Source organism: Dermochelys coriacea, chromosome 7, assembly GCF_009764565.3.
Source record: "Dermochelys coriacea isolate rDerCor1 chromosome 7, rDerCor1.pri.v4, whole genome shotgun sequence".
Lineage (NCBI taxonomy): Eukaryota > Metazoa > Chordata > Testudines > Dermochelyidae > Dermochelys > Dermochelys coriacea.
Genome location: NC_050074.1, coordinates 432,455 through 459,510, shown reverse-complemented (window position 1 = coordinate 459,510; position 27,056 = coordinate 432,455). Strand labels below are relative to the sequence as shown.

At 47.7% G+C, this 27,056-nt stretch overlaps 1 protein-coding gene across 15 annotated transcripts in view; it reads right to left on the bottom strand.

Moving 5' to 3' along the window:
* SETD5 (SET domain containing 5) overlaps window positions 1–27,056 on the bottom strand; it is a 164,723-nt gene that overhangs the window by 70,652 nt on the left and 67,015 nt on the right. For 11 of the 15 annotated variants that reach the window (XR_006283001.1, XR_006283002.1, XR_006283003.1 and 8 more), the window contains exons 6-9: window positions 26,564–26,751; window positions 25,248–25,286; window positions 20,365–20,607; window positions 803–951 (exon numbers count right to left, since the gene is read on the bottom strand). Coding sequence is in view for 11 of the 15 variants with exons in the window: in XM_043519862.1 (XP_043375797.1) it covers window positions 803–951; window positions 20,365–20,607; window positions 25,248–25,286; window positions 26,564–26,751 (619 nt within the window). In the remaining 4 variants the exon portion in view is untranslated. Of the gene's footprint in view, window positions 1–802; window positions 952–20,364; window positions 20,608–21,281; window positions 21,452–25,247; window positions 25,287–26,563; window positions 26,752–27,056 lie in introns of those variants that run through there. The other 4 variants (XM_043519857.1, XM_043519855.1, XM_043519858.1 and 1 more) reach the window with 3 other exon arrangements.

Genomic DNA, 27,056 nt, shown 5'->3' with positions numbered 1-27,056 from the left:
GCTGTATAAGTAGGGGCATTGCCAGCAGATCGAGGGACTTGATCGCTCCCCTCTATTCGACATTGGTGAGGCCTCGTCTTGAGTACTGTGTTCAGTTTTGGGCCCCACACTACAAGAAGGATGTGAAAAAATTGGAAAGCGTCCAGCGGAGGGCAACAAAAATGATTAGGGGACTGGAACACATGACTTATGAGGAGAGGCTGAGGATACTGGGATTGTTTAGTCTGCGGAAGAGAAGAATGAGGGGGGGATTTGATAGCTGCTTTTAACTATCTGAAAGGGGGTTCCAAAGAGGATTGATCTAGACTGTTCTCAGTGGTAGCAGATGACAGAATGAGGAGTCATGTTCTCAAGTTGCAGTGGGGGAGGTTTAGGTTGGATATTAGGAAAAACTTTTTCACTAGGAGGGTGGTGAAGCACTGGAATGGGTTCCTAGGAGGTGGTGGTATCTCCTTCCTTAGAAGTTTTTAAGGTCAGGCTTGACAAAGCCCTGGCTGGGATGATTTAGTTGGGGATTGGTCCTGCTTTGAGCAGGGGGTTGGACTAGATGATCTCCTGAGGTCCCTTCCAACCCTTATATTCTATGATTCTATGATTTGTCACCTAAATAGAATGGCTCAGTTGTGGGAATCTCCTTCAACTTAATCTGGGCTGTTTTATATCTTTTTTACTTTTCTGTGCCTGGTACAACTGCATGACCCCTTGTGGCAGGATCTCTGGCAGTGTGTGGTTCCCCCACAGCGGTCCTCAATCACTCTGTGCCCCCTGTGCTCTCACACTGGTCATTGAACAGCACTCTTACTTTTTGAAGAAATGCCCATTGACCTCAAATTGCTGCCGTAACATAACTTTTCCTCGATATTCAATTATAAGGGTATCTAATGCCAAGTCTCTTGCTGCCCTCAAGATCTTCCGGTGCTTCTGAACCCGAGTCACTCTTCCCAGTTGCAACTGCAATGGAAACCAGAACAAAATATGAGAACTCAAAACAGAACCTCAGGCAACAGCCCTGTAGATTTTATCCTATGATTTACATATGAACAAACTGGCTTCTAGTAACAGGACCTGGAATTCTGACCAGCTCATGACACCACTACTCCAAGACAGACATTGGGCAACAGGTAATGACTTGGAAATAATGTTTATTCATGGGAATAGGAAAATTTATCTGTGCTTACCCAAAAATGTCCTTTCTTTGAGTAATAAGATCAACAGATCCATTAGAATTGGTACTTCAGCCTGATTGCAGCTTGGGGGCAGAACCAGACCTGTCAATCACTGGCAGTAGGAGAATGCCCCACCTCCTTAAATTCCTTCCCTCTAGTTGAGATAATTTCCACAGCCAGGATAATTCAAAACTACTTTCCTAAATTACAAATTGAGGAAAAAGCACAATTTCTCTCACTGCTGAGCATGGTAAATTCTTCCTAATGACAACAACCCCAAATCCTTGGATGTCAATTTCCTTCTCTATTCTAGATGACCCATTTGTCTCCAGGATCTGAGGACCTTAATATTTGAAGAAAGCATATTTTCAGGTAAGCATGGATAAACTTTCCTATTCTTCTTCATGCTAAGGTCCACAGAGCTGTTACAGTGGGATTGTCAAAGCAGTGTGTCTCCAGGGTGGGAAGCAGGATCATCCTTTGAATGTGGACACGCAAAATGCGGTAGATTATACATAATTCCTCCATCTCCCCCTGGACACCAATTCATGGAGAAAACTTCTGCCCCACCCACCCCAAATTGCATCGGCTAAGACTGGATGACCAATATACAAACTTGGTGAACTTACATATTGATGGCCCGATATCTGTGTAGCAAATCTCAATACGTGATTACTCTGTCCTGAGACTGTCAGTGCTCCTAAGGGCTGAAATGCTTAACTGAAGGAAGAACATTTCTTGAATTCACGAAGGAAACAAATGCTATGACAATTGTGAGGACTGCCTGTTTGAATTCAAAGTACGACACTGGGTCCCAATGGAGAAAGCTCCAAACAAAACACAAAACAAAAACCTCACACTTCTGATTGGAGACAGCAACTATCAGAAGGCATATTCTGATAGATATGAAGTGTAACAACACTTCCTGCAGTGGTTCAATCTGGACTGTAAGGAGCAGAATGAGCTTTCAAGGTTGTGGCTTTATGACTTTGCAGGGTTGGAATAAGACTGATGCCCGAAGGTTTAATGTTGAGATTTGTACAAAACTTTTTTTTTTTTTTTAAACATGTTGAGAACACTACACTATAGAGATTTGTACTTTTTGTTTGGACACTCTTATACACCTATAATAAAACCCTCTGAGGATTTCAAGTCTATGCTTCATTAGTTTAACATGGAGTTAAAACTATTGACTTTGCACCAGCCAGTAGAACAAGTTCTCTCTTGCGGTTCATAAAAGCAATAATCACTTCATCCAAGTATTTATTTTAAATCAGTCTGGTTCCGGGTAGAAAACTGCTTTAAATAGCAGACCTCCTCTATGAGAGAGGCATCCAAAGTGCCAATACTAGGTTAATCAGGCCTGAGAGCCATAGTCTCTATAGCTGGAAAGATAAACAGTATCACTTCTGCTCACTCCTTCCTATCCAGGGAGCAATGGAAAAGGTGGGAAGACATACTGGAGGGAACTTACCCAGCTTTTGAAGTGTCATTCACTTCCTCACATTCCAGGTCCTATTACATTGAGACCCCACAGGGTACTTTATAGTTTCCAGATACAAAAAAAGATGAACAAGATATTTCCAGGTGTAGGAGCCACTCTGCTAATCCTTTAATTGACAGTGCACATTGTGACGGGGCAAGGCCAGATGGCTATAGAAGAGTAGTGGGAGACAGATGTATTAGATCCAGGCTAAACAAATCCCTGGAACCAGGATAAGTGAAATGGCAGCTGCTCCAGGTCAATTAAGACACCTGGGGCCAATTAAGAACTTTCCAGAAGGCAGGGAGAAGGCTAGGTTGAGTGGGACACCTGAAGCCAATCAGGGGCTGGCTGAAACTAGTTAAAAGCCTCCCAGTCAGCCAGGTGGGGGTGCACGTCAGGAGCTGTGGGAAGAAATTGTGCTGTTGGAGAGGCTGAGTAGTACACATCATATCAGGTACAAGGAAGGAGGCCCTGAGGTAAGGGTGAAGTGGAGCTTGAGGAATTGAGGGCTGCTGTGGGGGAAGTAGCCCAGGGAATTGTACGTCATGTTTCTAAAAGGTCAGCTACCATAGCTGATACTATTAGGGTTCCTGGGCTGGAGCCCGGAGTAGAGGGTGGGCCCGGGCTCCCCCACCACCTTTGCCCCTGATTAATCGCTGAGACTGGGAGACAACAGAGATTGTGCAAGGAAGGATAACTTCTCCTCACCTCCCTCGCTGGCTTATGATGAAAACGGCTCAGTAGACTGTGATCCTTGTCTCTAGAGAAAGAAGGGTTACGTGGAGGGTCACAGTGAACCTCTGAGGCTAGCGAAATCCACCAGGAAACGCGGGACCCACGGAGGCAAGGACAGAGCTTTGTCACAACTGGTGTCAGGAGAGGGACTTCGTTCACAGCATAGCGGAAGAAAAAGATTAAAAAAAGTGCACGGGGGGTTTGGATATTTTTTGTTTGTTTTGGTTTTTGTTTGTTTGCTTTTTACCACAATGGAGGAGGTGGTCAGAGCTCTGGTACAAGCCAGAGCAGCCCAGCAGGAGGCCACCCGGGCTCAGGCAATGGCACAACAGGAGTCTATGCGGCTACAGCAGGAAATCAATCAATTATTGATGAGCCAGGCGACCCAAGATTGTGCCCTCTTGAGAGAGGTGGTGGACCAGCTGAAGAGCCTCACCACCCAGGCCCGGGGGTCCAACGGGATGCAAACCCTGAGGGCCACTAGTTGTCTGCCAAAGATGACGTCAAGAGATGACGTAGAGGCATATCTCCTCTCATTCGAAAGGACTGCTCAGTGTGAGGCGTGGCCCGAGGAACAGTGGGCCAGCATCCTCGCCCCTTTTTTGTGTGGAGAGGCCCAGAAGGCCTACTTTGACTTGGATGCCACTGACTATACCCGTCTGAAGGCAGAGATCCTAGCACGAGCAGGGGTAACGGCAGCGGTAAGGGCCCAGAGGTTCCATGAGTGGAAATACCAGGAGAACAAAACCCCGAGGTCCCAGCTATTCGACCTCATACACCTCGCACGGAACTGGTTACAGCCCGAGGTGTGCAGGCAGGAGGAGATTTTGGAAACCCTGGTCATAGACCATTACATGTGGGGACTGCCGCCAGAACTCTGCAAATGGGTAGGCCAGAACGATCCGTCCATGTACGGCGAGATGATAACACTGGTAGAAAGACGGATGACAGCCAGGGGACTGACCTGACTACCCAAGGAAGGCCTCTCTCGAAGCAAGCACCCGACCCCAACCCTGGCATGTTGGGCAGCCAAACCCCTGGGGATTCCTAGGTAGAAGGGGGGGGCCGAAAACCAGCAGGGATCCCAGAAGGAGGGGATTGGCCTGAGTGGGGGGAGCCCTGGGACTAAACCCCCAGGATAGGGGAGTGATTAAAAGCAATTATAGATTTATGCATGTAGGGAGTGGGGACACATAGCAGCACAGTGTCCCAGCACCGAGGAGCCTATGCAATGTAACTTGGGGGATTGGGAGATCCCATGCTCCCTTATCCACCTCGCAGGGTCGCATAATTACACCAAGCCAGTGAGAATAAATGGAGCAGAGACTACAGCGCTTGTGGACTCTGGGAGTGCTATCACCCTCATATCGGGTAAGCTGGTAAAAAACAGTCAGCTGCTACAAGCCAAACGCGTAGCAGTGACTTGCGTGCATGGGGCCGTGAGCCATTACCCCACCATCCCAGTGGAGATAGAGGTTCAGGGAAACCCCATTGAGATGACCATGGGCGTAGTTCCTAAACTCCCATATCCTCTAGTCATTGGGAGGGACTATCCAGGGTTTGATAATTTACTCCCCCCGGAGAGGCTGGAGGGAGGTGGGGACCCTGAGGACAGCGACTCATCACCGGGGAAATGTCAACCCCCGATGTTCGCTGAGATTTCTCAGGATCTGTTCTCAGCCCCCCGAAAGACCCGGAAGACAAAAAAGGAGAGGAAGGCCATGAAGGCCTTGGGAACCTGGATCCTGACCCAGGGCCAGAAGACCTCCCTAGTAGGCAGATGGACGTGAGCAGCCGACAGAGAAATTTCCACCATAGAAGGTGAGCCAGAAGCTGCCCCCAGCCATGATGGCGATGAGCCATTGGAAGACGCAGAAGCCGGCCGCTGGGAGCTTGGGCAGGTTAGTCCCGGGAGAGAGACTTTTGGGCGGGACCAGGCAGAGGACCCCAGATATGATAACGCCAGGGAAGAGGTGGCCGAGATCGATGGGATACCCGTGGATGGGAAGGTCCGGAGTCCTGGACCTTACTTCATAGTGAAGAAAGATCTCCTGTACCGTGTGGTGCAAATGCAGGAGCAAGAGATACAACAACTTCTGGTGCCACGAAAACATCAAAAAGCCATACTGAATCTCACCCACAGTCACCTGTTTGGAGGACACGTAGGGGTAGAGAAAACCCAGGCATGGATCCTGCAAAGGTTCTTCTGGCCAGGAGTACATGAAGATGTCCGGCAATACTGCACCTCTTGTCCGGAGTGTCAATTACATAGCCCTCGCCCGCACTTGTGGGCTTCTTTCGTGTCTCTTCCAATAATAGAGGTTCCTTTTGAACGGATAGCCATGGATCTGGTAGGGCCCCTAGAGAAGACAGCTCGGGGCCACCAATATGTGCTAGTTGTACTGGACTATGCAACCCGGTCCCGGAAGCTGTTCCCCTGCGCAACACAGCTTCCAAGACAATAGCTACGGAGCTAGTACAGATCTTTGCCCGGGTTGGGCTACCCAAGGAGATATTCACTGATCAAGGGACATCTTTCATGTCCAAGTTGATGAAAGATCTCTGTTCATTGCTCCATGTACAAGCCCTACGGACCTCTGTATACCACCTGCAAACAGATGGCCTTGTGGAAAGGTTCAACAGGACCCTCAAGGCCATGATCAGGAAAGTGGTGAGCTGGGATGGGAAAGATTGGGATACCCTATTGCTTTACCTCATGTTCGCCATCTGGGAGGTTCCGCAAGCCTTCACAGGTTTCTCTCCATTCGAATTACTATATGGGCGCCACCTTCAGGGCATATTGGATATAGCCATAGAAGCCTGGGAAGAGGAGCCAAATCCCGGAAGGAACATAGTTGAGCATGTACTGCAGATGAGAGATTGGATAGTCCAAGTTACGCCCATTGTACGGGAACACTTGGAGAGAGCACAGGAGACCCAATGAACCCATTATAACCACCAAGTGAAGCTTCGCCGGTTCCAACCAGGGGATCGGGTGATGGTACTGGTGCCCACAGCAGAAAGTAAATTGTTGGCCCAGTGGCAGGGACCCTACGAAACAATCGAAGCCATGGGAGAGATGAACTATAAGGTGTGGCAGCCAGGCTGCTGGAAATCGGAGCAAATTTACCACATCAATCTTCTAAAACCTTGGCAAGATCGAGAGACATGCTTAGTCATGCAGGAGACCCTTCCCCAGAGGATAACTTACACGACCAAATGAGGATATCATCCGACTTGACACCGATCCAAAAGATCGAGGCAGCCGACATGATTAATCGCAACAGAGATGTGTTCTCTACAAAACCAGGGCGGACAACTGAGACCTATCACCATATCCGCACAATCCCCGGAGCCAAGGTAACATTGAAACCCTACCGAATCCCAGCAGCCAAAAGAGAGGAAATCAAGGCCGAAGTAAAGAAAATGTCAGAATTAGGGGTTATTGAAGAATCTTACAGTCAGTGGTCCAGTCCAATTGTTCTAGTGCCTAAACCTGACGGTACCAGGAGATTCTGTAATGACTTTCGCCGACTGAATGAAATATCCCAGTTTGATGCATACCCCATACCATGCATCGATGAAGTGGTTGACCGACTGGGTAGTGCCCGATTCTTGACTACACTGGATCTGACAAAAGGGTACTGGCAGATTCCTTTGACCAAAGAAGCTAAAGAAAAGACAGCATTCTCCACCCCGGATGGGCTATTCCGGTACACCGTCCTCCCTTTTGGGCTACATGGGGCCCCAGCCACATTCCAGCACCTCATGGATAAGCTGCTGCGCCCCCATACTAGTTATGCAGCTACATACCTAGATGATGTCATCATCCATATGACAGTCTGGGGAACCCATTTGGAAAAAGTTGAGGCAGTACTGCGCACCTTAAGGCGGGCTGGCCTCACTGCTAATCCCGCTAAATGCGCCATTGGGCTAGCAGAGGCTAGGTACCTGGAATATATTGTGGGAAGGGGCATAGTGAAGCCCCAAATGAATAAGCTAGAGGCAATTCAAAACTGGCCGCGGGCGACCCGAAAGAAGCAGGTCCGTGTGTTCCTAGGCGTGGTAGGCTACTACCGACGGTTTATTCCCTACTTCGCCACTAGGGCAAGTCCCCTAACGGACCTGGTGAAGGCCTAAGGTCCAGACATGGTAAAGTGGACCGACGCAGCAGAGGGGGCATTTACAGACCTTCGAATGGCCCTCTGTAATGACCCCGTACTCACAGTCCCGGACTTTAACAGGGAATTTGTTTTACAGACAGACGCTTCCAAGGTGGGATTGGGAGTTCTGTCGCAAATGGTGGGAAAAGAGGAACACCCAATACTCTACCTAAGCAGAAAGCTTCTCCCAAGAGAACAGAAATATGCAGTAGTCGAGAGAGAATGCCTTGCTGTCAAATGGGCTATGGAGACACTGTGTTATTACCTCTTAGGCCAGCAATTTACTCTTGTGATGGACCATGCACCCCTCCAGTGGATGCAGCAGAATAAGGAAAAGAATGCAAGGGTCAACAGGTGGTTCTTATCCCTCCAACCATTCCAGTTCCGCATACGGCACAGGGCTGGATGCCACTATGGCAACGCTGATGGTCTGTCATGAGCATACTGCCTGGCGTCCCAAGTTGCCCAACTCTATGGTGTTGAGCGGGGTGGGGGGGAGGGAATATGTGACGGGGCAAGGCCAGATGGCTATGAAAGAGTAGTGGGAGATAGATATATTAGATCCAGGCTAAACAAATCCTTGGAACCAGAATAAGCGAAATGGCAGCGGCTCCAGGTCAATTACGACACCTGGGGCCAATTAAGAACTTTCCAGAAGGCAGGGAGAAGGCTAGGTTGAGTGGGACACCTGATTCATCCCCCAATCAGGGGCTGGCTGAAACTAGTTAAAAGCCTCCCAGTCAGTCAGGTGGGGGTGCACGTCAGGAGCTGTGGGAAGAAGTTGTGCTGTTGGAGAGGCTGAGTAGTACACACCATATCAGCTACAAGGAAGGAGGCCCTGAGGTAAGGGTAAAGTGGAGCTTGAGGAACTGAGGGCTGCTGTGGGGGAAGTAGCCCAGGGAATTGTACGTCATGTTTCTAAAAGGTCAGCTACCATAGCTGATACTATTAGGGTTCCTGGGCTGGAGCCCGGAGTAGAGGGTGGGCCTGGGCTCCACCCCCATCTTTGCCCCGATTAATCACCGAGACTGGGAGACAACCGAGACTGTGCAAGGAAGGATAACTTCTCCTCACCTCCCTCGCTGGCTTATGATGAAAATGGCTCAGTAGACTGTGACCCTTGTCTCTAGAGAAAGAAGGGTTACATGGAGGATCACAGTGAGCCTCTGAGGCTAGCGAAATCCACCAGGAAACGCGGGACCCACAGAGGCAAGGACAGAGCTTTGTCACAACATACAGATAGGAAACTGTGCTCTGCCGAGGACAGGAGAATTTCTCTCTGTAGTAGGGCTGATCGTGTTTTGTTATTATGAAAATCCTACCAGACACATTGATTATTGAACCAAAACAGCTCCATTTTCCATGGAAAAAACACAAAGAAAGAATCATTGTGTTCCGGCTGGTGGATGCTGTATTCTCTTTCTGGTATTCATTCCCTGAGCTGAATCTGGAAGATCACTTTAAAAAAAAAAATTGATATTCTGCATTCACCAGTGGTGGAAGTGAAGAGTATGCAACTGGAACTAGATCTCTGCCAATGCATAAAAGAGGATGAGAAGCAGAGGGGATACCAGGAATTACTGGACAGATCTCTCACAAACCCCTGATCATTGAAGCATGCCTGTGTATGAGATCAAAATTCCAGACAGGGTCTGGTAAGAACTGGATTTTTGTTTGTGATACTTTCCATTATGGTCATCATCTTATGTCAATGTTTTTTCTGATCTGAGACTTTGTTCCGGATAGTATTCATCCTCAGTCCAGGCCTATGATAGACTTTCCTGAGGCCATGAATCTGTCCTTGATTCAAGATACTCTAGAAACCATATCTCTGTGTTTCCTCCACTTTTTCTGTACAGACTCTTATTAGAAATATTGTCTAAGAACACATAAGTGACTTTCTTCTTCCGTAAAGCCAACATTATTGCTACCATGATCATGAGAGAGAGACTCTGGGAGCGCATAGAAGATCAAATAGGAAAGATCAAAGTTGGGAAGGGAAAGGAAAGAGGCTGCCACCCATCTAAAAAACACAGGAACGATCAGAACATGGTTAAGTGGGAGTGCAATGCTTTGACGACAAACCTTCTTTAGGAAAAAATTGTTAATAACCTTCCATAACTGTTCTTCGAGATGTGTTGCTCATGTCCGTTCCATGATAGGTGTGTGCGCGCCATGTGAACTATTGCCAGAGAATTTTCTCTGAGTGGTATTTGCTGGGCTGACTGTAGCACCCTCTGGAGCTGCACGCGTATGTGCCAGTATAAGGGGTGCTGCTGGCTCCACACCCTGTCGGTTCCTTCTTACCGGTAATTCGGACAGAGAGGTCATGGAATGGACATGAGCAACATCTCAAAGAATAACAGTTACAGAAAGTTAGTAACCATTTTTTCTTCAAGTGCATTCCATGCTAGGTGACTCACAAGCAGAACCCCAGGAGGTGGGCTCAGAGTTAATGGACACGTTGACTGCAACACTGCTCTTCCAAACTGGCATAGTCTTGGGCCTGTTGGGTGATGGCATAGTGGGATGCAAAGATATGCACTGAAGACCAGGCTGCGGCTCTGCAGATGCCCTGGTTTGGGACCTGTGCGAGGAACACCACTGATGAAGCTCAGGCTCTTGTGGAATGAGCAGTTACTATGGCTAAAAATAAAATGTTCACCTGCTCATAAGCCCAAATACAGGCGGTTATCCAGGACGAGATCCTTTGGGTTGACACAGTTAGCCTTCTCATCCTTTCTGCTATTGCCACAAAGAGTTGCATGGATTTGCAGAAGGGTTTAGTTCTCTCAATATAAAAAGTGAAGGCCTGCCTAATGTCCAATGAATGAAGCCATCATTCCTCAGAGTTCTTGAGAGGTTTTGGGAAGAAGACAGGTAGGCATATGACCTAGTTATTAATGAATTGTGACACCACCTTTGGCAAAAAGGCCAGATGGGGGCTCAGTTGAACCTTGTCCTTGAACACCATGTAAGGTGGTTCTGACACAAGGGCCTTGACCTCAGAGACCCTTCTGGCTGAGGTTATCACCACCAGGAAGGTGACCTTCCAAGAGCGAAGTAGCAGGGATCGCTATGCTAATGACTCAAAGAGGGGTGGGGAGAGGATGAATTTCAACAGGAACAAGTTGAAATCCCCTGTGCGGGAGGGTTGGTTTGTGAACCTGAGGATACAGTTTTTCTAACCCCTTGAGAACTGTTATTTCATGGGAGAACACTGATCTGCCGTTCATGGGGGGGGTGGGTGGGAAGAGGGGAGAGGCTGAGATGGCTGCCAAATGTACCTTAATAGACAAGAAAGCCAGGCCCTGCTGTTTTAGGTGAAGCAAATAGTCCAAGACAGACTGAAGGAAAGGTCGAGATGGATAGAGATCATGTTTGAAAGTCCAACAAGTGAAACGTTTCCAATTGGTCAAGTAGGTAGTCCTGGGGGAAGGCTTTCTACTACCTAGCAAGTTCTGTCGATCCTGTTCTGAGCAAACCTGCTCTTCAGGGTTCAGCCATGCAGCATCCATGCAGTTAGGTGCAAGTAGGTGAGATTCGGGTGAAGTACCCAGCTGTGGTCTTGAGAAATTGGGTGCGGTTGCACTGGGAGTGACAGCGGAGCTGCCACTGAGAGGTCCAGGAGCATGCTGAACCAATGCTGGCATGGCCACACTGGTGCTATGAGGATAACTCATGCCTTGTCCCGCTTGATTTTTAGAAGAACTGTGTGCACTAAGGGGATCGGGACGGGTGGGGCGTACAGTAGGTGGTCTGCCCATAAGAGCAGAAAGGCGCTGGAGAGGGAGCCTGGGCTGTGCCCTGCAGCGAACAAAAAACAATGGCATTTTCTGTTCTGCCTGATGGCGAACAGATCCACCTGGGGAGGCCCCCACTTTTGGAAAATGAATTTGGTTATCCGCCAATATGTTCCAGGCTCCCAGGAAATGTGACGCCTAGAGATGAATGGAGCATCTCGTACAGAAATCCCATAGATGGCCAGTCTCCTGATACAGGGCTGAGGATCGAGACATCCTTGCTTATTGACATAGAACCTGGCTGCTGTATTGTCCGTCAGGACTTGTACCACCTTGCCTGAGACCTGGGGAAGGAACATCTGGTATGCGAAGTAAGAACTCCCTGACGTTTATGTGCAGGGAGAGTTCCTTCCTGGGACCAGAGGATCCAAGTCCTGAAGTTGTTGAGGTGGGCTCCCCATGCTACGTTTGACACATCCAAAATTAAGGATACTGATGGTTCTGGGGTAACAAAGGGCACCCCAATTATTACCTATCTTGGGTCTTTCCACCAGTCCAGGGGGAACCAGGGGAGGGAACGTAAGCATTGAGTCCAAGTTGTGTCTTCTCAGGGAGTAAACTGATGCTAGCCACATTTCGAGGGGCCCAAAGCGCAGCCTTGCATATTGAACCATAGGTTTCAGAGTAGCAGCCGTGTTAGTCTGTATTCGCAAAAAGAAAAGGAGTACTTGTGGCACCTTAGAGACTAACAAATTTATTAGAGCATAAGCTTTCGTGAGCTACAGCTCACTTCATCGGATGCATCCAATGAAGTGAGCTGTAGCTCACGAAAGCTTATGCTCTAATAAATTTGTTAGTCTCTAAGGTGCCACAAGTACTCCTTTTCTTTATATTGAACCATGTAAGTCAAAGCTGCCATGTGACCTAGAAGCTTGAGGCACACCTGAGCTATTGTGATTGGGTGGGCCACGATACTGGATATCAGGTCCATCATGGTCTGGAAAAAGGCCTCCAGCAGCAATGTCCTTGCTTGGGTCAAGTTGACCACAGCCCGAATAAATTCCATTCTCTGAACTGGGACAAGCGTTGACTTCTGCTCGTTTATCAGCAGGCCCAGTGCTCAGAAGGTGGCTTGGACCGTGCTGATGCTATTCTGTACTTGAGCCGGCGACTGACTTTTGATCAGCCAGTCACTGAGGTACAGGTAGACTTGTATGCCTTGCTACCTGAGGAAGGCTGCAACAACCACCATACACTTTGTAAAAACACGCAGGGCTGCCGATAAGTAGTGGTAATGGTGTTGACACACTGTAAACCTGAAAAATCTTCTGTGGTCACGGGAGACAGAAATGTGAAAGTATGCGTCCTTTAAGTCGAGGGCGGTGTACCATTCCCCTGATCCAGGGAAGGAATGATGGAGGCCAGGAAGACCATGTGGAACTTCAATTTCCTGAGATCTGTTGAGGCGACATAGGTCCACGATGGGCTGGAGGCCCCCTTTGGCATTAGGAAATACCGGGAGTAGAACCTCTTCCCTCTCTAGTCTTGAGGAACTTCCTCCATGGCCCCCATACGTAGGGGGGGATTACACCTCAGAGAGGAGGGGCTGATCACGAAAAGGGTCCCTGAAGAGGTATGGGGTGAGGGGGAGGCAGAAACTGCAGGGTATAACCAGCTGTCACTGTGTTCAGGACCAATGGTCCAACGTTGTGAATGTCCATGTCAGGCTGAAGAGCGACAAACGATCCAAAAATAAAAGGGGAGGCAGATCCGACACGGTGACTGGTATAGCGCCATTGGACACACCTAAAAAGGCCTGCTTGGGCCGACCAGAGTATCTCTGAGACCCGAATGGGAGGCTGAAGTGGGCAGAAATGGTTGGCGCTGTTTATAACTCCTTCCTTTTCTTTTGTAGGGCTCCTGTCCTGGAGGTGCCAAGAACCAGGGAGGCTGCTGAGGCCTAAAGTGCTTTCTGGAAGCAGACAGAGCGTAAAGGCGTAAGGATCGTAGACTGGCCCGAGCCCTTCAGTCCATGAAGTCTTGTGTCCATCTGCTCTGAGAAAAGAGAGGAGCCTTCGAAGGGAAGCTCCTGGATGGACTGTTGGACCTCAATGGGAAGGCCAGAGGACTGGAGCCAGGAACAGTGCCTCATGGTGACCACAGAGGCCACTATCTAGGCTGCCGAGTTGGCAGCATGCAGAGCCGCCTCGAGAGAGGTCCTGGCCATGTTCTAACCCTCTTCTAGGAGGGCTGCAAACTCCTGTCTTGACTTTTAGGACAGGAAGTCTTTGAATTTATTCAAGGAGTCCCACAGATTAATATCATATTTCCTCAGCAAAGTGAGTGCAGGTATTCAAACTTGCCTGCCAGCACAGAATTCTTTTCTGCCCTCTTTGAAGTAGGGGCCAAAGAAGAAGGAGGTTGCCACAGGGCCTTGACTGGTCCCATCACCATCTCATTGATGGGAAGGGCCACTTTGGATGGAGCTGCTGCAGCCAGGATATCAATAAGACTCTGTGATGTCTCTTTGAGCTCCTCAATCTCCAAGTCCAAGTTTGAAGCAACCCGCTTCAGAAGGTTTCTGATGGGCCCAGAAATTGTCCTATGGAAGCAAGCTACTGGGACCCGCGACAGCTTTAGCTGGGTAGGACCGGGGGAGGGGCTCCTCCTTCTTCTGCCTTGACTATGTCCACTAGAGGCATCTCCTGGAAGTCAGTACTGGAGTCAGTAGCAGAGTCGGGATCCAGTGCCAAGTGGGAAGGAGCGTTAGCCCATCTTTCGGAGACCACAGAGTAGGACTGGTGGGAGGAAGGACCCTGCATCAGGGGATTCACCAAGGGAAGGTCATGCCTGACTAATCTAATCGCCTTTTATGATGAGATTACTGGTTCTGTGGATGAAGGGAAAGCAGTGGATGTATTGTTTCTTGACTTTAGCAAAGCTTTTGACACGGTCTCCCACAGCATTCTTGTCAGCAAGTTAAGGAAGTATGGGCTGGATGAATGCACTATAAGGTGGGTAGAAAGCTGGCTAGATTGTCGGGCTCAACGGGTAGTGATCAATGGCTCCATGTCTAGTTGGCAGCCGGTGTCAAGTGGAGTGCCCCAGGGGTCGGTCCTGGGGCCCGTTTTGTTCAATATCTTCATAAATGATCTGGAGGATGGTGTGGATTGCACTCTCAGCAAATTTGCGGATGATACTAAACTGGGAGGAGTGGTAGATACGCTGGAGGGGAGGGATAGGATACAGAAGGACCTAGACAAATTGGAGGATTGGGCCAAAAGAAATCTAATGAGGTTCAATAAGGATAAGTGCAGGGTCCTGCACTTAGGATGGAAGAATCCAATGCACCGCTACAGACTAGGGACCGAATGGCTCGGCAGCAGTTCTGCGGAAAAGGACCTAGGGGTGACAGTGGACGAGAAGCTGGATATGAGTCAGCAGTGTGCCCTTGTTGCCAAGAAGGCCAATGGCATTTTGGGATGTATAAGTAGGGGCATAGCGAGCAGATCGAGGGACGTGATCGTTCCCCTCTATTCGACACTGGTGAGGCCTCATCTGGAGTACTGTGTCCAGTTTTGGGCCCCACACTACAGGAAGGATGTGGATAAATTGGAAAGAGTACAACGAAGGGCAACGAAAATGATTAGGGGTCTAGAGCACATGACTTATGAGGAGAGGCTGAGGGAGCTGGGATTGTTTAGTCTGCAGAAGAAAAGAATGAGGGGGGATTTGATAGCTGCTTTCAACTACCTGAAAGGGGGTTTCAAAGAGGATGGCTCTAGACTGTTCTCAATGGTAGCAGATGACAGAACGAGGAGTAATGGTCTCAAGTTGCAATGGGGGAGGTTTAGATTGGATATTAGGAAAAACTTTTTCACTAAGAGGGTGGTGAAACACTGGAATGCGTTACCTAGGGAGGTGGTAGAATCTCCTTCCTTAGAGGTTTTTAAGGTCAGGCTTGACAAAGCCCTGGCTGGGATGATTTAACTGGGACTTGGTCCTGCTTTGAGCAGGGGGTTGGACTAGATGACCTTCTGGGGTCCCTTCCAACCCTGATATTCTATGATTCTATGATTCTATGAAACCCCCAGAGGTTCCAATAGGGCCACTGCATTGGCCAGTGACCCGCTGACTAGATGCCTGCTGGAGGACTGGCGCTGAAGCCCAGTGGAGCGTAGGCTGGGTACTGATGGTGGGCTTTTGGCAGTACATAAGGTTCCCCTTCAGACTCTGAAGAGGATTCTTCTCTCAGCAACCACAGTGGAGCAGTACCCACTTATGTCTCCATGTGGTGCTGGGTCTCTGGGAACCAGTGGTGTACTAGAGATCGGGATGCTGGGATCAATTGGGGCTTTCCCCTAGGTGATGCTGAGATGGTGCCTGACGCACCGTTCCCTCCTGCTTCTGGATGCCAAAGCTGGTGGGTGCACCATTGGAGCTGGCGGGACCTGAAAAAAAAGAGAAGGTCCCTAGCTGAAAATCTTCTGGGGTCAATAGCATTGTCAGTCCGCTGGCACTGCAGTGGTTTCCTTGTGTCGGCAGAGGGTCCCATACCAGGTTGAATGCCCTCGGCAGAGTCGACAGTGCCGACACAGGTCCAGGGCTAAAAGAGTAGCCTGGCATAGGTCTCGCTAAACAGCCTTCTCTCCACTTGTCTCTCTTCTGCATGAGTGAGTGCCCTCTCTCAGTATGCTGCTTCTTGTACTACTTCCTTGGCACCAGAGACAGTGCCACGAAGAGCTCAATGCTGGAGGAGCACTTTACCCTGACACCAAAATACTTGACGCCAAATCGGAGAGGCTCAGCTCTGAGACAGGTCTGAGGGTAGCTTCCACGAGGACAGCTGTCAGTCTGATGTCCCTGACTTTTTTGGTGAGGGGTCTGAAGTCCTGACAGATCTGGCATTTGTACTTCACATGAGTTTCACCCAGGCACTTTAAGCAGCTGGAGTGCAGGTCACTCAGGAGTATAGGCTTGCCACAGGAGGTAAAAGGCTTGAAGACCATGGAAAGGGGCATGCCTGGCACCTGGGGCAAAAGTCCCTCTATAACAGGAACTAACTATTTACACTAATTATATACACTAAAACTACTTGAAACCATATACACTCCACTATAACAACAATGAACACAGAAAAACTCAGAAAACCAATAGGAAGAAGCCTTGCCAAAGCAAGAAGAGTTGTTCCAGCAACCATCACGGGCTGTAAGAAGGAACTGAGAGGGTGAGGGGCCAGCAGCGCCCCTTATGCCACTGCATAACCTGCAGCACCAGAGGGCCATAGAGCCAGCCCAATAGATACTACTAAGGGAAAAATCTCCGGCAACAGTGCTCGTGGTGCGCGCACACACCTAGTATGGAATGAACATGAACAAGCAGATGTTTCTGACAGGGCCTCTCTCTGCTTGTTCATGATTTTCTGAGGCTAAAAACTGGATGGGGATCAGGTTGTAGTGCTCTGATCTGAAATTCACAATGGCAAGACAAGAGGCAATGGGTTCAAACCACAGCATAGAAGATTTAGATTAAATCTCAGGAAAAACTTTACCTAACTGTAAGAACAGTAGGACAGTGGAACAGACTGCCTAGGGAGGCTGTGGAAGCTCCTTCACTGGAGGTTTTCAAAGAAGGCTGGATAGCCGTCTCTTTTGGATGGTTTAGACAACAAATTCTACACGTTGGCAGGAGGTTAGACTAAATGACCCTTGTGGTCCTTTGTAACCCCAATGATTCTGAATCCTTCATTCATGTCACAGCTTTTCCCTAGGTTGCTGAGATTGTGAGTGGGACAAAGTTCATCTTGGCATTCTTGCACAGTCCCCTCTGGACAACGTCCAATGACTTCATTTAGTCAAAGTTATTAGTAGCCCTTTTGCTCTCAAATTCAAAAAGCCAGCCACCAATCTGGGGTCTAACTCCAAATAACAAGGGTCAAGAGACTTGCAGATAGCTCTGAGGAAACTGAGGGCAGTTACTGACCCTGTACTTGTTCTAGCTACCACTTGCAGACAGATATTTTCTCCTATTGTACTTCACAGATTCCTTCAACTTGCCATATTACATCTATTTCTTTCTATAGTGTTTGGTAGAAGTTAGAATTAAAAGCCAACTTTTCTGATGACTCTGAATAGCCTCAGGTTTCCATAAAGTTTCCATTGTATCACTAAGATAGCTGGGGATGAGATGCTCAAACAAAATCAGTCTCAAGGCCACATTTACCTGCATGTAAAAGATGAGTCTCTAGCTCTCTCTCTTCAGGGAGAAGCCCTTTGGCCGTGTGAATTTTTTAGGTTGAGAAGACTACACTTGTAATATCGTCCACCCTGATGAGAGAGTCAAGTGTGTTTAAGGTGGCAGATGACAGTTCATGTTTGTTTCTGTTGACCTGCCCCCTGAGAGTTTTCATGCTCGAAGGAGGGGACTAAGGCCAGGACTGCCTGGACTCAGTTGCTTGTGAAGGGCCTGCACAGTGAGGAGGCCATTGTCTGGTAAAAATCTCCCCCAGTTAGAAACGCTGAGTCCTTGACGACCAGGGATAATCGCCACACGTATCTTTGTTAGAGACAACAGGACAAATTTTGTCTGGTGCATACTGAAGAACCTTCTGGTCTTATAAACTTGAGACTGTGTGGGTGGTCATGGGTTCGAAAGAAGTAAATGGTGGAGGCTCCTTATAGCCTGTCAGTTCTTCCACATTTGGGCAGCTGTCACGCTCATCACTCCACAGCTATCTGCTGCGGGGGAGAAAGTGGAGGAGAGGCGTGGCAGCCTGCAGCAGAAACTTCGAGCAATAACCTGGATATTTGAGCATGGCAACCCGCAGCTGGGAACGCCAGCCCAACAGCCAGGGCGTGGCAACCCACAGCAGCAGCAGCTGATGACAGCTTGATACTTTCTCAGTCTTGTAGGTCTGTCAGGACACCTCTTCCCCTTTTATATATCTTCCCAGTGTGTATGAGGACAGATAGTTATAGATCGTCTAGGGCAATGCAGACCTCCTAAGGGTAATTTTACAGTACTCACTACACTCTTGCCTAACAGTCTCTCCTCTATTTGATTTCAATAAAAAATTATAGTTTACGATTTGATTCTCTAACTTTTTTGTGAAATGCTGACCTTCCTTTCCTAATGTGGGTGGTGGGAGAGATCTGCATGCTTCAAGAATCAGCACATCTATGGCCTGGTCCTTTCTGCACTGATATGCATTGCTGCACTCTGAAGGTGAGGAGGGAAATGGTGCTGAATGTATTATTCATTTTATCCTCCTTTGGGGAGTTTGTCCCTATGATCCTGCTTCAGAGAGAGGAGCAAACTTGAGCTCAGAGACAATTTCCTCAAAAATCCAGTACAGCCCTGGGACACATCTGGGAATTAGACAAGACATTATTGAGTCCAACTGTTAGCCTACAAATTTGAAGCAAAGTTTGGAATTTCCCTCAGAAAAGCTTTGCAGCAGGGAGGGCTGGTTGAGCCACTGGCTGCTGTAAAGGCAGAAAAAACTGGAGGGATCATCAGCAGGCAGGAAATAACCCCTGCTCCAGAGACTGACAGGAGGGATTCTGCCCCTAATCTGTAAAACTGAAGTACCCATTGCAGTGGATGTGTGGACCTTAGCACAAAAAAGAAAATATATTCCAGGAAGATATAAAACATCCCTTATGTAGCAGCAATGGTTTGGTTAGGCCAGGAAGATTTCTGGACCTATCCCTGAGAAGGGCCCCATTCTTCTATAAACTGAGTTGGGAAGGGTGCGCAAGAAGTGGTAAAGACTCTTGGCCTGATGTCTCATAAATAAGGCTACGATTTTTTTCACAGAGATCATGAAATCCATGACTTCTAGCGACCTCCATGAATTCAGCCCTGTTGACCAGGAACTGCAGCGGGGGGATCACAGGTCTCCTGGAGTTCCCGGCCACTGTGGGCCCCATGCAGCTCTTAACTGACCCTCCCCACAGCTCCCAGCCGCCTTGGGTGGCAGGGCTCCCCTCCCCCAGTGCAGCTCCTGACTGCCATGGGTGGCAGGGTTCCCCTCCCCCACTGCAACTCCTAGCCGCTGCAGGCGGCGAGACCCCAGAGTTCCGAGCAACCGTGGGCACTGTGGGTCCTTCAAAGCTTCCGGCGGCCATGGGTGGTACCTTGGAGCTCCAAGCCCCTACAGGTGGTGGGGGCCCCCAGAGTGGCGCAGCAGCTGCCAAACTTCTGAAGGCGGTGTGGGGACCCCGCAGCTGGGCTCCCCATTTTGTCAGGGATATTTTTAGTAAAAGTCAGGGACAGGTCATGGACTTCCATGAGTTTTTCCTTATTGCCAGTGACCTGTCCCTGACTTTTACTAATAATATCCGTGACAAAATCTTAGCCTTACTCATGAACTATGCTAACCTTTTCCTTCTATATACAGAAACATAGGACTGGAAGGGATCTTCAGGGTCATCGAATTCAACTCCTTGATATTGCAGGCAACTTCGTCATATAATCGTATCCATAAACTAAAACTAGTTGGGTTATTTACCCGCACCAATCCTATTGGGAGGCTATTCCAGAAACTCACTGCTCATGATTAGAAACCTTCTTCGAATTTTCAGCTTGAATGTATGCACAGCCAGTTTATACCCATTTGTTCTTGTGTCAACATTGTTCATTTTGCTTAAATAGCTCATCTCCTCTCAGGTGTATGTATAGACACCAGCCATATCTCCTCTCAGCCTTCGTTTTGCTAGGCTACACAAGCCAAGCTCTTTTAGTCTCCTCTTGTAAGACAAGCTCAATTCCCATGATCGGCCTTGGAGCCCTTCTCTGCACCTGTTCCAGCATGAATTCATCTTTCTTGAACATGGATGACCCGAACTGCACAAGTTTTCCAGATGAGATTTTTACCAATGCCTTGAACAATAGCATATCTCCCTATTTCTACTGCAAATACATATACACAGATACCTTTATCTGCATCAAGGACTTGAAATGGTCTTCTTGCTCACCAGCCAAGACTTTGTACCTAGGACCCCATGGATTGGCCTCCACCTGCTCCTGTATTCACACTGGTTCTTACCTGCATTCACACTGGTTCTTACCTGCATCTGGGACCCAATAACTGTATTATTGCAGGCCAACTCTGTCTTGTTGATTGTGTCCAGCACAGCAGTTTTGCCCACAAATTCTTTATTGGCACTTAGATGCCGTTCCAGGAGATTCTGTACATCAGCACTATACTGGTTAGTAAAGGCTTCTTCATACTGATCTGTCCAGAGCCGTATCCGGTTCTCCCAACCCTCAGCTGTGTTCTCATCCAGGGCATGTGCTTCAGAAGGAGAATTCTGCATCAAAGAACATAAGGTGAATGAATAGTACTTGCTGGGAGAAAACTCAATCCTAGAAGCTCTGGTGGAAGTGCTGGAGCTCACCAGTCTTCTTCCTCTGTTGCCAGAACTAGAAAAGTGAGTCGCTCACCAGCCCTGGGCCCCACTCAAATACTCAGATGATCACATGGGTATCCAAGAGGTGGTACCATTACATTTCCACCCTCTAGCACAGAGTATAAAGCTGCTTCTTACTAGTGAGCCATGGAAAATTTAGCATTGGGTGAAACCCATAAGGGACACACTGCTTAAGCTGTCCTATATGGAAAGGAGACAGACTCAGAGGCATGGGGAACAGAGAAACAAAACCTGTTTTTCTCACTTGTCTCCTGACTTCCTCCTTTTTCCCCTGCTCCTCTTGCCTACTCTTCCCCTTCCAGCCCTTTATTCGCCACTCCTCATTTTGCTCTCACCCCAACATTCATTCTATAGTTCCCAACCCCAACAATAGAAAGGACAAAACACAAAAAGGTAAATGTTTAAGAATAAAAAGTAGCAATAAGCCAGTAAAAATGCACACTTGTGTAGAGGCTGCAAAAAGGGAAACTTAGAAATAACAGAACAGGTGGAGGATTAAATAGTAGAAATAGACACATAATAAAATAGTTAAAAATAACAAAATATAAACAAACACTTCACTCCGGTTTGGAACATTACAGCTGTGCTCATTGTCCAAGGGTACATCATCCTGTGTCTTGATAACTGCAACATCGTGCCCTCTGATCTTGACAAATGCAATCTTGCTCCACTCATATCCACTAAGAATGCTGCTGTTAAGATCATTTTCCTAGCCCGCGGTGGCCAACCTGTGGCTCCGGAGCCACATGCGGCTCTTCAGAAGTTAATATGCGGCTCCTTGTATAGGCACCGACTCCGGGGCTGGAGCTACAGGTGCCAAGTTTTGAATGTGCTGGAGAGTGCTCACTGCTCAAACCTTGGCTCTGCCACAGGTCCTGCCCCCACTCTACCCCTTCCCCTCCCCTGAGCCTGCCATGCCCTCGCTCCTCTCCTTCCCCCCCAGAGCCTCCTGCACGCCACGAAACAGCTGATCAGGAGGTGCGGGGAAGAGAGAGGGAGGCGCCAATCGGCAGGGCTGCTGGTGAGCGGGAGGCGCTCAGGGAAAGCTGATGAGGAGGGGCTGCTAATGTATTACTGTGGCTCTTTGGCAATGTACATTGGTAAATTCTGGCTCCTTCTCAGGCTCAGGTTGGCCACCCCTGTCCTAGCCTGTCACTTTGATCGTGTCTCTCAGATCTCTCCACCAGCCCCATGTTCTCTACTGAATCAAATGTAAATTGCTTGTATTCACTTTCAAGGCCACTCAGGATCAATCCCCACTTTACATATAATTTCTCATTTGCTGCCAACTCCTGCCTTCAATTGACCCGCAATTCCAGCCTCCATCACCTAGTTGTAAAGTTTTCACAAACAAGCACCTTCGTGCTTTCTCCCAGGCTAACCCTGCGTTTGCAAGGCACGCACCATAAACACCTATAAAGCTGCCTCATTATCCTCCTTCAAATGCTCCTTTGCTGGGATGCCTACAAAGAACCTGACAACAGTCAGGCTGCTGGTGTGCTGAGACCCCTGCCTACCACTAGTACTCTCTCACGGATTCCCTGTGATCCCACACGTCTGTATACATCTGTTTCTTGTTTCACACTTAAGATTGTAAGGTCCTTGGGGGCAGGAACTGTCTTTTTGTTCTTTGTTTGTACAGCACCTAGCACAATGGAGTTCTGGTCCATGACAAGGGCTCTAGGTGCGACGACGATGTAATTAATAAATAACTGTAAAATAAATACGTAAGTATACAATATTAGCACTGTTACCTTGTCCTACTTTCCCTTCCATTGTTTTCACACATTTGCTGCGTTCTCTCAAACCAGACTGTGTTTTACATGTTTGTGCAGCACCCAACACAGTGGAGGGCTCTAATCCTGAGCACAAATAGCGTGGGTGCAGAACGGGCAATGAAAAGTGGCTAGAAGCACGGAAAGACCTCTACATGAGACGATGCTGAGAAGACTGGGATTGTAGTTTTGAAGGGAAATGAATGAGGCCATGATAAACGCATTATTAAAACTGAATGAGAGAGAACATAATTAGGTGCTCCTGTTTACCCTCTCTTATAAGACTACAGCAAGGGAGCCAAACAATAAAATTGGAAGGCAATAAATTTAAAAGGGAAATTCTTTTTACATCACATAATTAGCCCCTGGAACTCTCTGACACAAGATACTGAGGCCAAGAACTTAGCAGGATTCATAAAGGACTGAAATGTTTTTGGGACTGATACTTCAGTGACAGGCGCCAAAGAATAATCTCAGAGCATAATAAGAACATTCACAATTATGTTAGATCAGATAAACAAAGTATAACAATATTCAGAAGCTTGAGTTACATATATAACTGTCCACTACAGGATTTTGTGCAACTTCCTCTGAACCATCTGGTACTGGCGACTATCAGAGCCAAGATACTGAACTAGGATGGTGAGACATATCAGAGTACAATCCAGACTAATGAGCTGCTGTGTCACCCCTGCCCTCTATCCTGGGGTGCCCTTTACAATGCTTTGCTGCTGTACCTAGACTGTACCCTGGTATGTCAAAGTGGCGCAGCAAGCAAAGTTTATGCACAGCTTGTTATTTTAAATGAGGTTTACACTTTAAGCACTGGTACACAAAATTTTAAGTGAGTCTCAAGTGTGGTGGCTGGAAATAAAGAGAGATGTTGTCTGTGCTGCAAGAATACAAAGAGCGGTTTTCTAACAAGCCAGGGAAGACACTTGTTAACTCATAAAAAAATCATTGCAGAAGGGCCACAGCCACCTTTTCTGGCAGACCCTACAGGGCCCACTGTCAAGGTGCAGGAACAGAAATACAAAGCATGGTGGACCTAGGATTAATTAAAGATTCTGACAGCTCTTGGGTTTCACCTGGGATTTGGGTCTCTCAGAAAGACAACACTATAAGGTTTTATGCTGACTGTAGAAAATTCAATGCTGTCACAGAACCAGATGTGTATCCCATGCCTAGAACTGATGATATGCTGGACATTTTAAGCAAAGCTAAATAGCTCAGTTCTTTTGATTTAACTAGAGGTTATTGACAGATTCCTTTCAAAAAGGATGCACAGAAAAAATCCGCTTTCACCACTGATATGGGACTCTAGGAGTCCACAATATTACCATTTGGGTTAATTCAGGGAACATCCTTCCCCATAGACCTTTTGTCTCCTGGTACCCAGTTGGAAATGTTTTTCAAGAAGGGACTGAAACTGTAAAAGGGAAGAACACACACACCAAAGTACCCCCCTTTCTCCCTGAGTGCCCATTGCATTCACTGCACCGGAAATGACAACGGGAAAAGGGGTCGTAACCTAAGAAGTTTGGTCAGTAAGACTGCTGAAAGCATATGATGAGAAACTTTTTTTGACTCTGTTATAATTTATTAAGTTAGTCACCAGTAGCATTTTAACTTTATTTTCTTATAACCCTTTCTGACTTTTATGCCTCATTACTTGTACTCATTTAAAATCTCTCTCTTTATAGTTAATAAACTTGTTTTATTATTTTATCTAGTCCAGTGTGTTTATACTGAAGTGTTCTGGAAACAGTGGCATGCTGTGCTCATATTATTTCTATACGGAGATAATGGACTTAGAATAACTTGTATTGTCCAGGAGAGGGCTGGACAGTACAGGACATAGATTCCCTTCCCTTTTCCCCCCCGAAATGTAAGACTCGGAGTGTGTTGGGATCACCCTGCAGTGTAACCCAGGCTGGTGAGAGCCAGAGCAACCCCAGCGTGGCTGGCAGGCTGCAGTTGCACACAGACACTCAGGGTGTGGCTTGCATGCTCAAAGGCTGTTTGTGAACAATCCAAGTGGGAACTCCTTCAGCAAGACATTGTACAGCACCCAAAGGTGCAGGGAAGGGTGACACAGTTGCTCATTAGTCTAGATTCTACCCTGGTACATCACAGATGGACCTTGGTCTGATCTGGTAGGATAAATGCTACATTTCTATGACAGTGCTTTGGTCCAAATGTAATCCTTTCCCCAGAAATGGTACTTGTGAGACAACCATTACCAACCCAGAAAGCCTGAATACTTACATTCATCCATCACAGTTCATGGGGCATGGAGAGGAACAACACCATTTCTGTTATGGACCCCAATATTATTTAAACTTATATGGTGTTACATACCAAAGTGATAGACAACTTACAAGTACATTAGATTAGATGAGTCAAATGACAGCTTACCTCACTAGACACTGGGCCATGACTCAATCCTGCATTCTCACACCCAAAATCTCTCCTCACAGGTGTCACTGATCAACTTCACCCCTAGGTGGCAGGATGGGTTTTACCCAGCAGAGAGAAATTGATAAGCCCTCTCAGATGAAAGCAGAGTTCACCAACCAATGGGAAATCCCTCTAACACCGACTCAGAAAAGGTTCCTTTGTGGTGCGTAAAAGGTCAGGGGTTATCTAGAAGCTATTGTCAAATCAGAGAGCCCCAGACAGACAAATCAGGAAAAAAACTGCTGAGACAAGTGACAGTCATGCAGGCAGCTCAGTTCCACTCACCTTCATCCGCAGAGATTTCCGTGAACCTTCTCGAAAGGCCTGTGCCCAAAACAAGAGAACGATGTTCATCAGTATTTATACCCTTTCTTTAGATTTCTATAAAGCTCTCTCCCCCACCACTCGACGGAGTCCAAGGATCACATTTAAATTAGATAACATTAAACATGTAAATTACTCCCAGCCCAATAGCCCAGAGATCACAGCATTTCACAAAAGATGGCAGAAGCTGCAGGAAGATTTAAACAGTAGGTGCTGGACTTGAACAGAAAAGCCCCACAGAAGGACTCCAGCAGACATTCTCAGAGAGGGAGTTTCACAGACAGTATTCCTGAACTGAGAAAGTTCATCTCTCTGACCTGACTAAGGCAAAACCTTGGGACCACGAGAAAGAGTGAGCTGACCAATCTCATCTGCCTTGGTAAGGAGGAGGGTCAGGGACCATCTCTCATTGAGATTTATTATTCAGTAATACTAAGAATTGAACCAGCTGGTTTATCAGCAACCACTGCAGATCACAGAGGGATGGTGCTATCAATTCCTTAACCCTAACAAGTAAGCCGTATTCTGCTATCTCTGTGGCGGCAGATCAATTTCAAGGAAAGCCCAAGTAAGTAGCAAATTACACTAATCAAGCTGCTGGTGAAGAAGACACAAAAAACATGTATTGTCTGCTTCACAACACACACAGGCATGACGAAGAACAATCCAAAGCAATTCAGAATCCCCAAATCCTTTCATCAGCCTCATACCACCTCAAAGAAAGCCACCCAGAAGTGCCACAATTAGTGAGAACTCCAGAAAAGGGGGCTGTTAGACAATCAAAAGCACCCATGGAGATCTCCTTCCCAAGAATCAGCCCACCCCCACCAGTAACTGCATCCCAGACACACAGCACACACCTCTGAGAAAGAAGAACAGAGTCCTCCTAACGTTTCAGTCCCATCATATCAATGAACCCCCTGCCACAGGCAGATGTGGACCCCTGAACAGGTTTTTCTGAATTCTGATGAACCAGCAAGAAAAATGGAGATGCAATTCAAAACCAATTCTAAAGCCTCTAAATGCCAAAGGGCAGTACATGGAAACAAAGGGGAAGACGGATCAATCTGCAAGCTCCAGGCTGGGGTGGCCAAGCAGCTCATTAAGATGAGGCAATGGTGGGACATGAGAACTTCCTTTCCATACAGGCACTGCTTACTCAGAGTAACCAAAGGATGACCCACTTTTGGGCATGCTGACCGCAGCAGGGGTCAGCCTGCACTCACCAATACCGTGCTCAGCATTTGGTCTGGGCTGTTTTTGCCATGCTCACATACCTTGATCTTCTTGGCCTTTGGTGCAGTGCGAGCTTTCTCCATACTCCTCTTCCTCTTCTTAGGTTTGTTTCTACGGACCCGATTAACAGTGAGAGTGATGCTTGTGGGTGTGTGCTGCGTAGCTGTGTACAATACTGTGGAGGGGGAGAGTTCCTCATCCCAACTCTCGGTTGCACTACTGTCTCCACCTGCAGGGAGGAGTATCATGTTAGCAACTTTATGTCTATCCTGGAGAGATCTGCATGCCTCCTTCACAATGATTTGCTAGTTAGACGTTGCTCCTCAACCTGAGAGCCCCACAAGCTCAACCTCCCCTCCACTGCTCTCCTAACCTTCTGACACTGCACAAGATGACATTACTGCATATTTGGTCTCTCTGCCCCGCAGAGAACTTGCCACATCCCTCAACTCCCAAGGGAGGAGAGGAAAAGACGCATTGTGTTTATCACAGCTATAGGTGATAACACTGAGAGACAGTAACAAAGAACCTTCT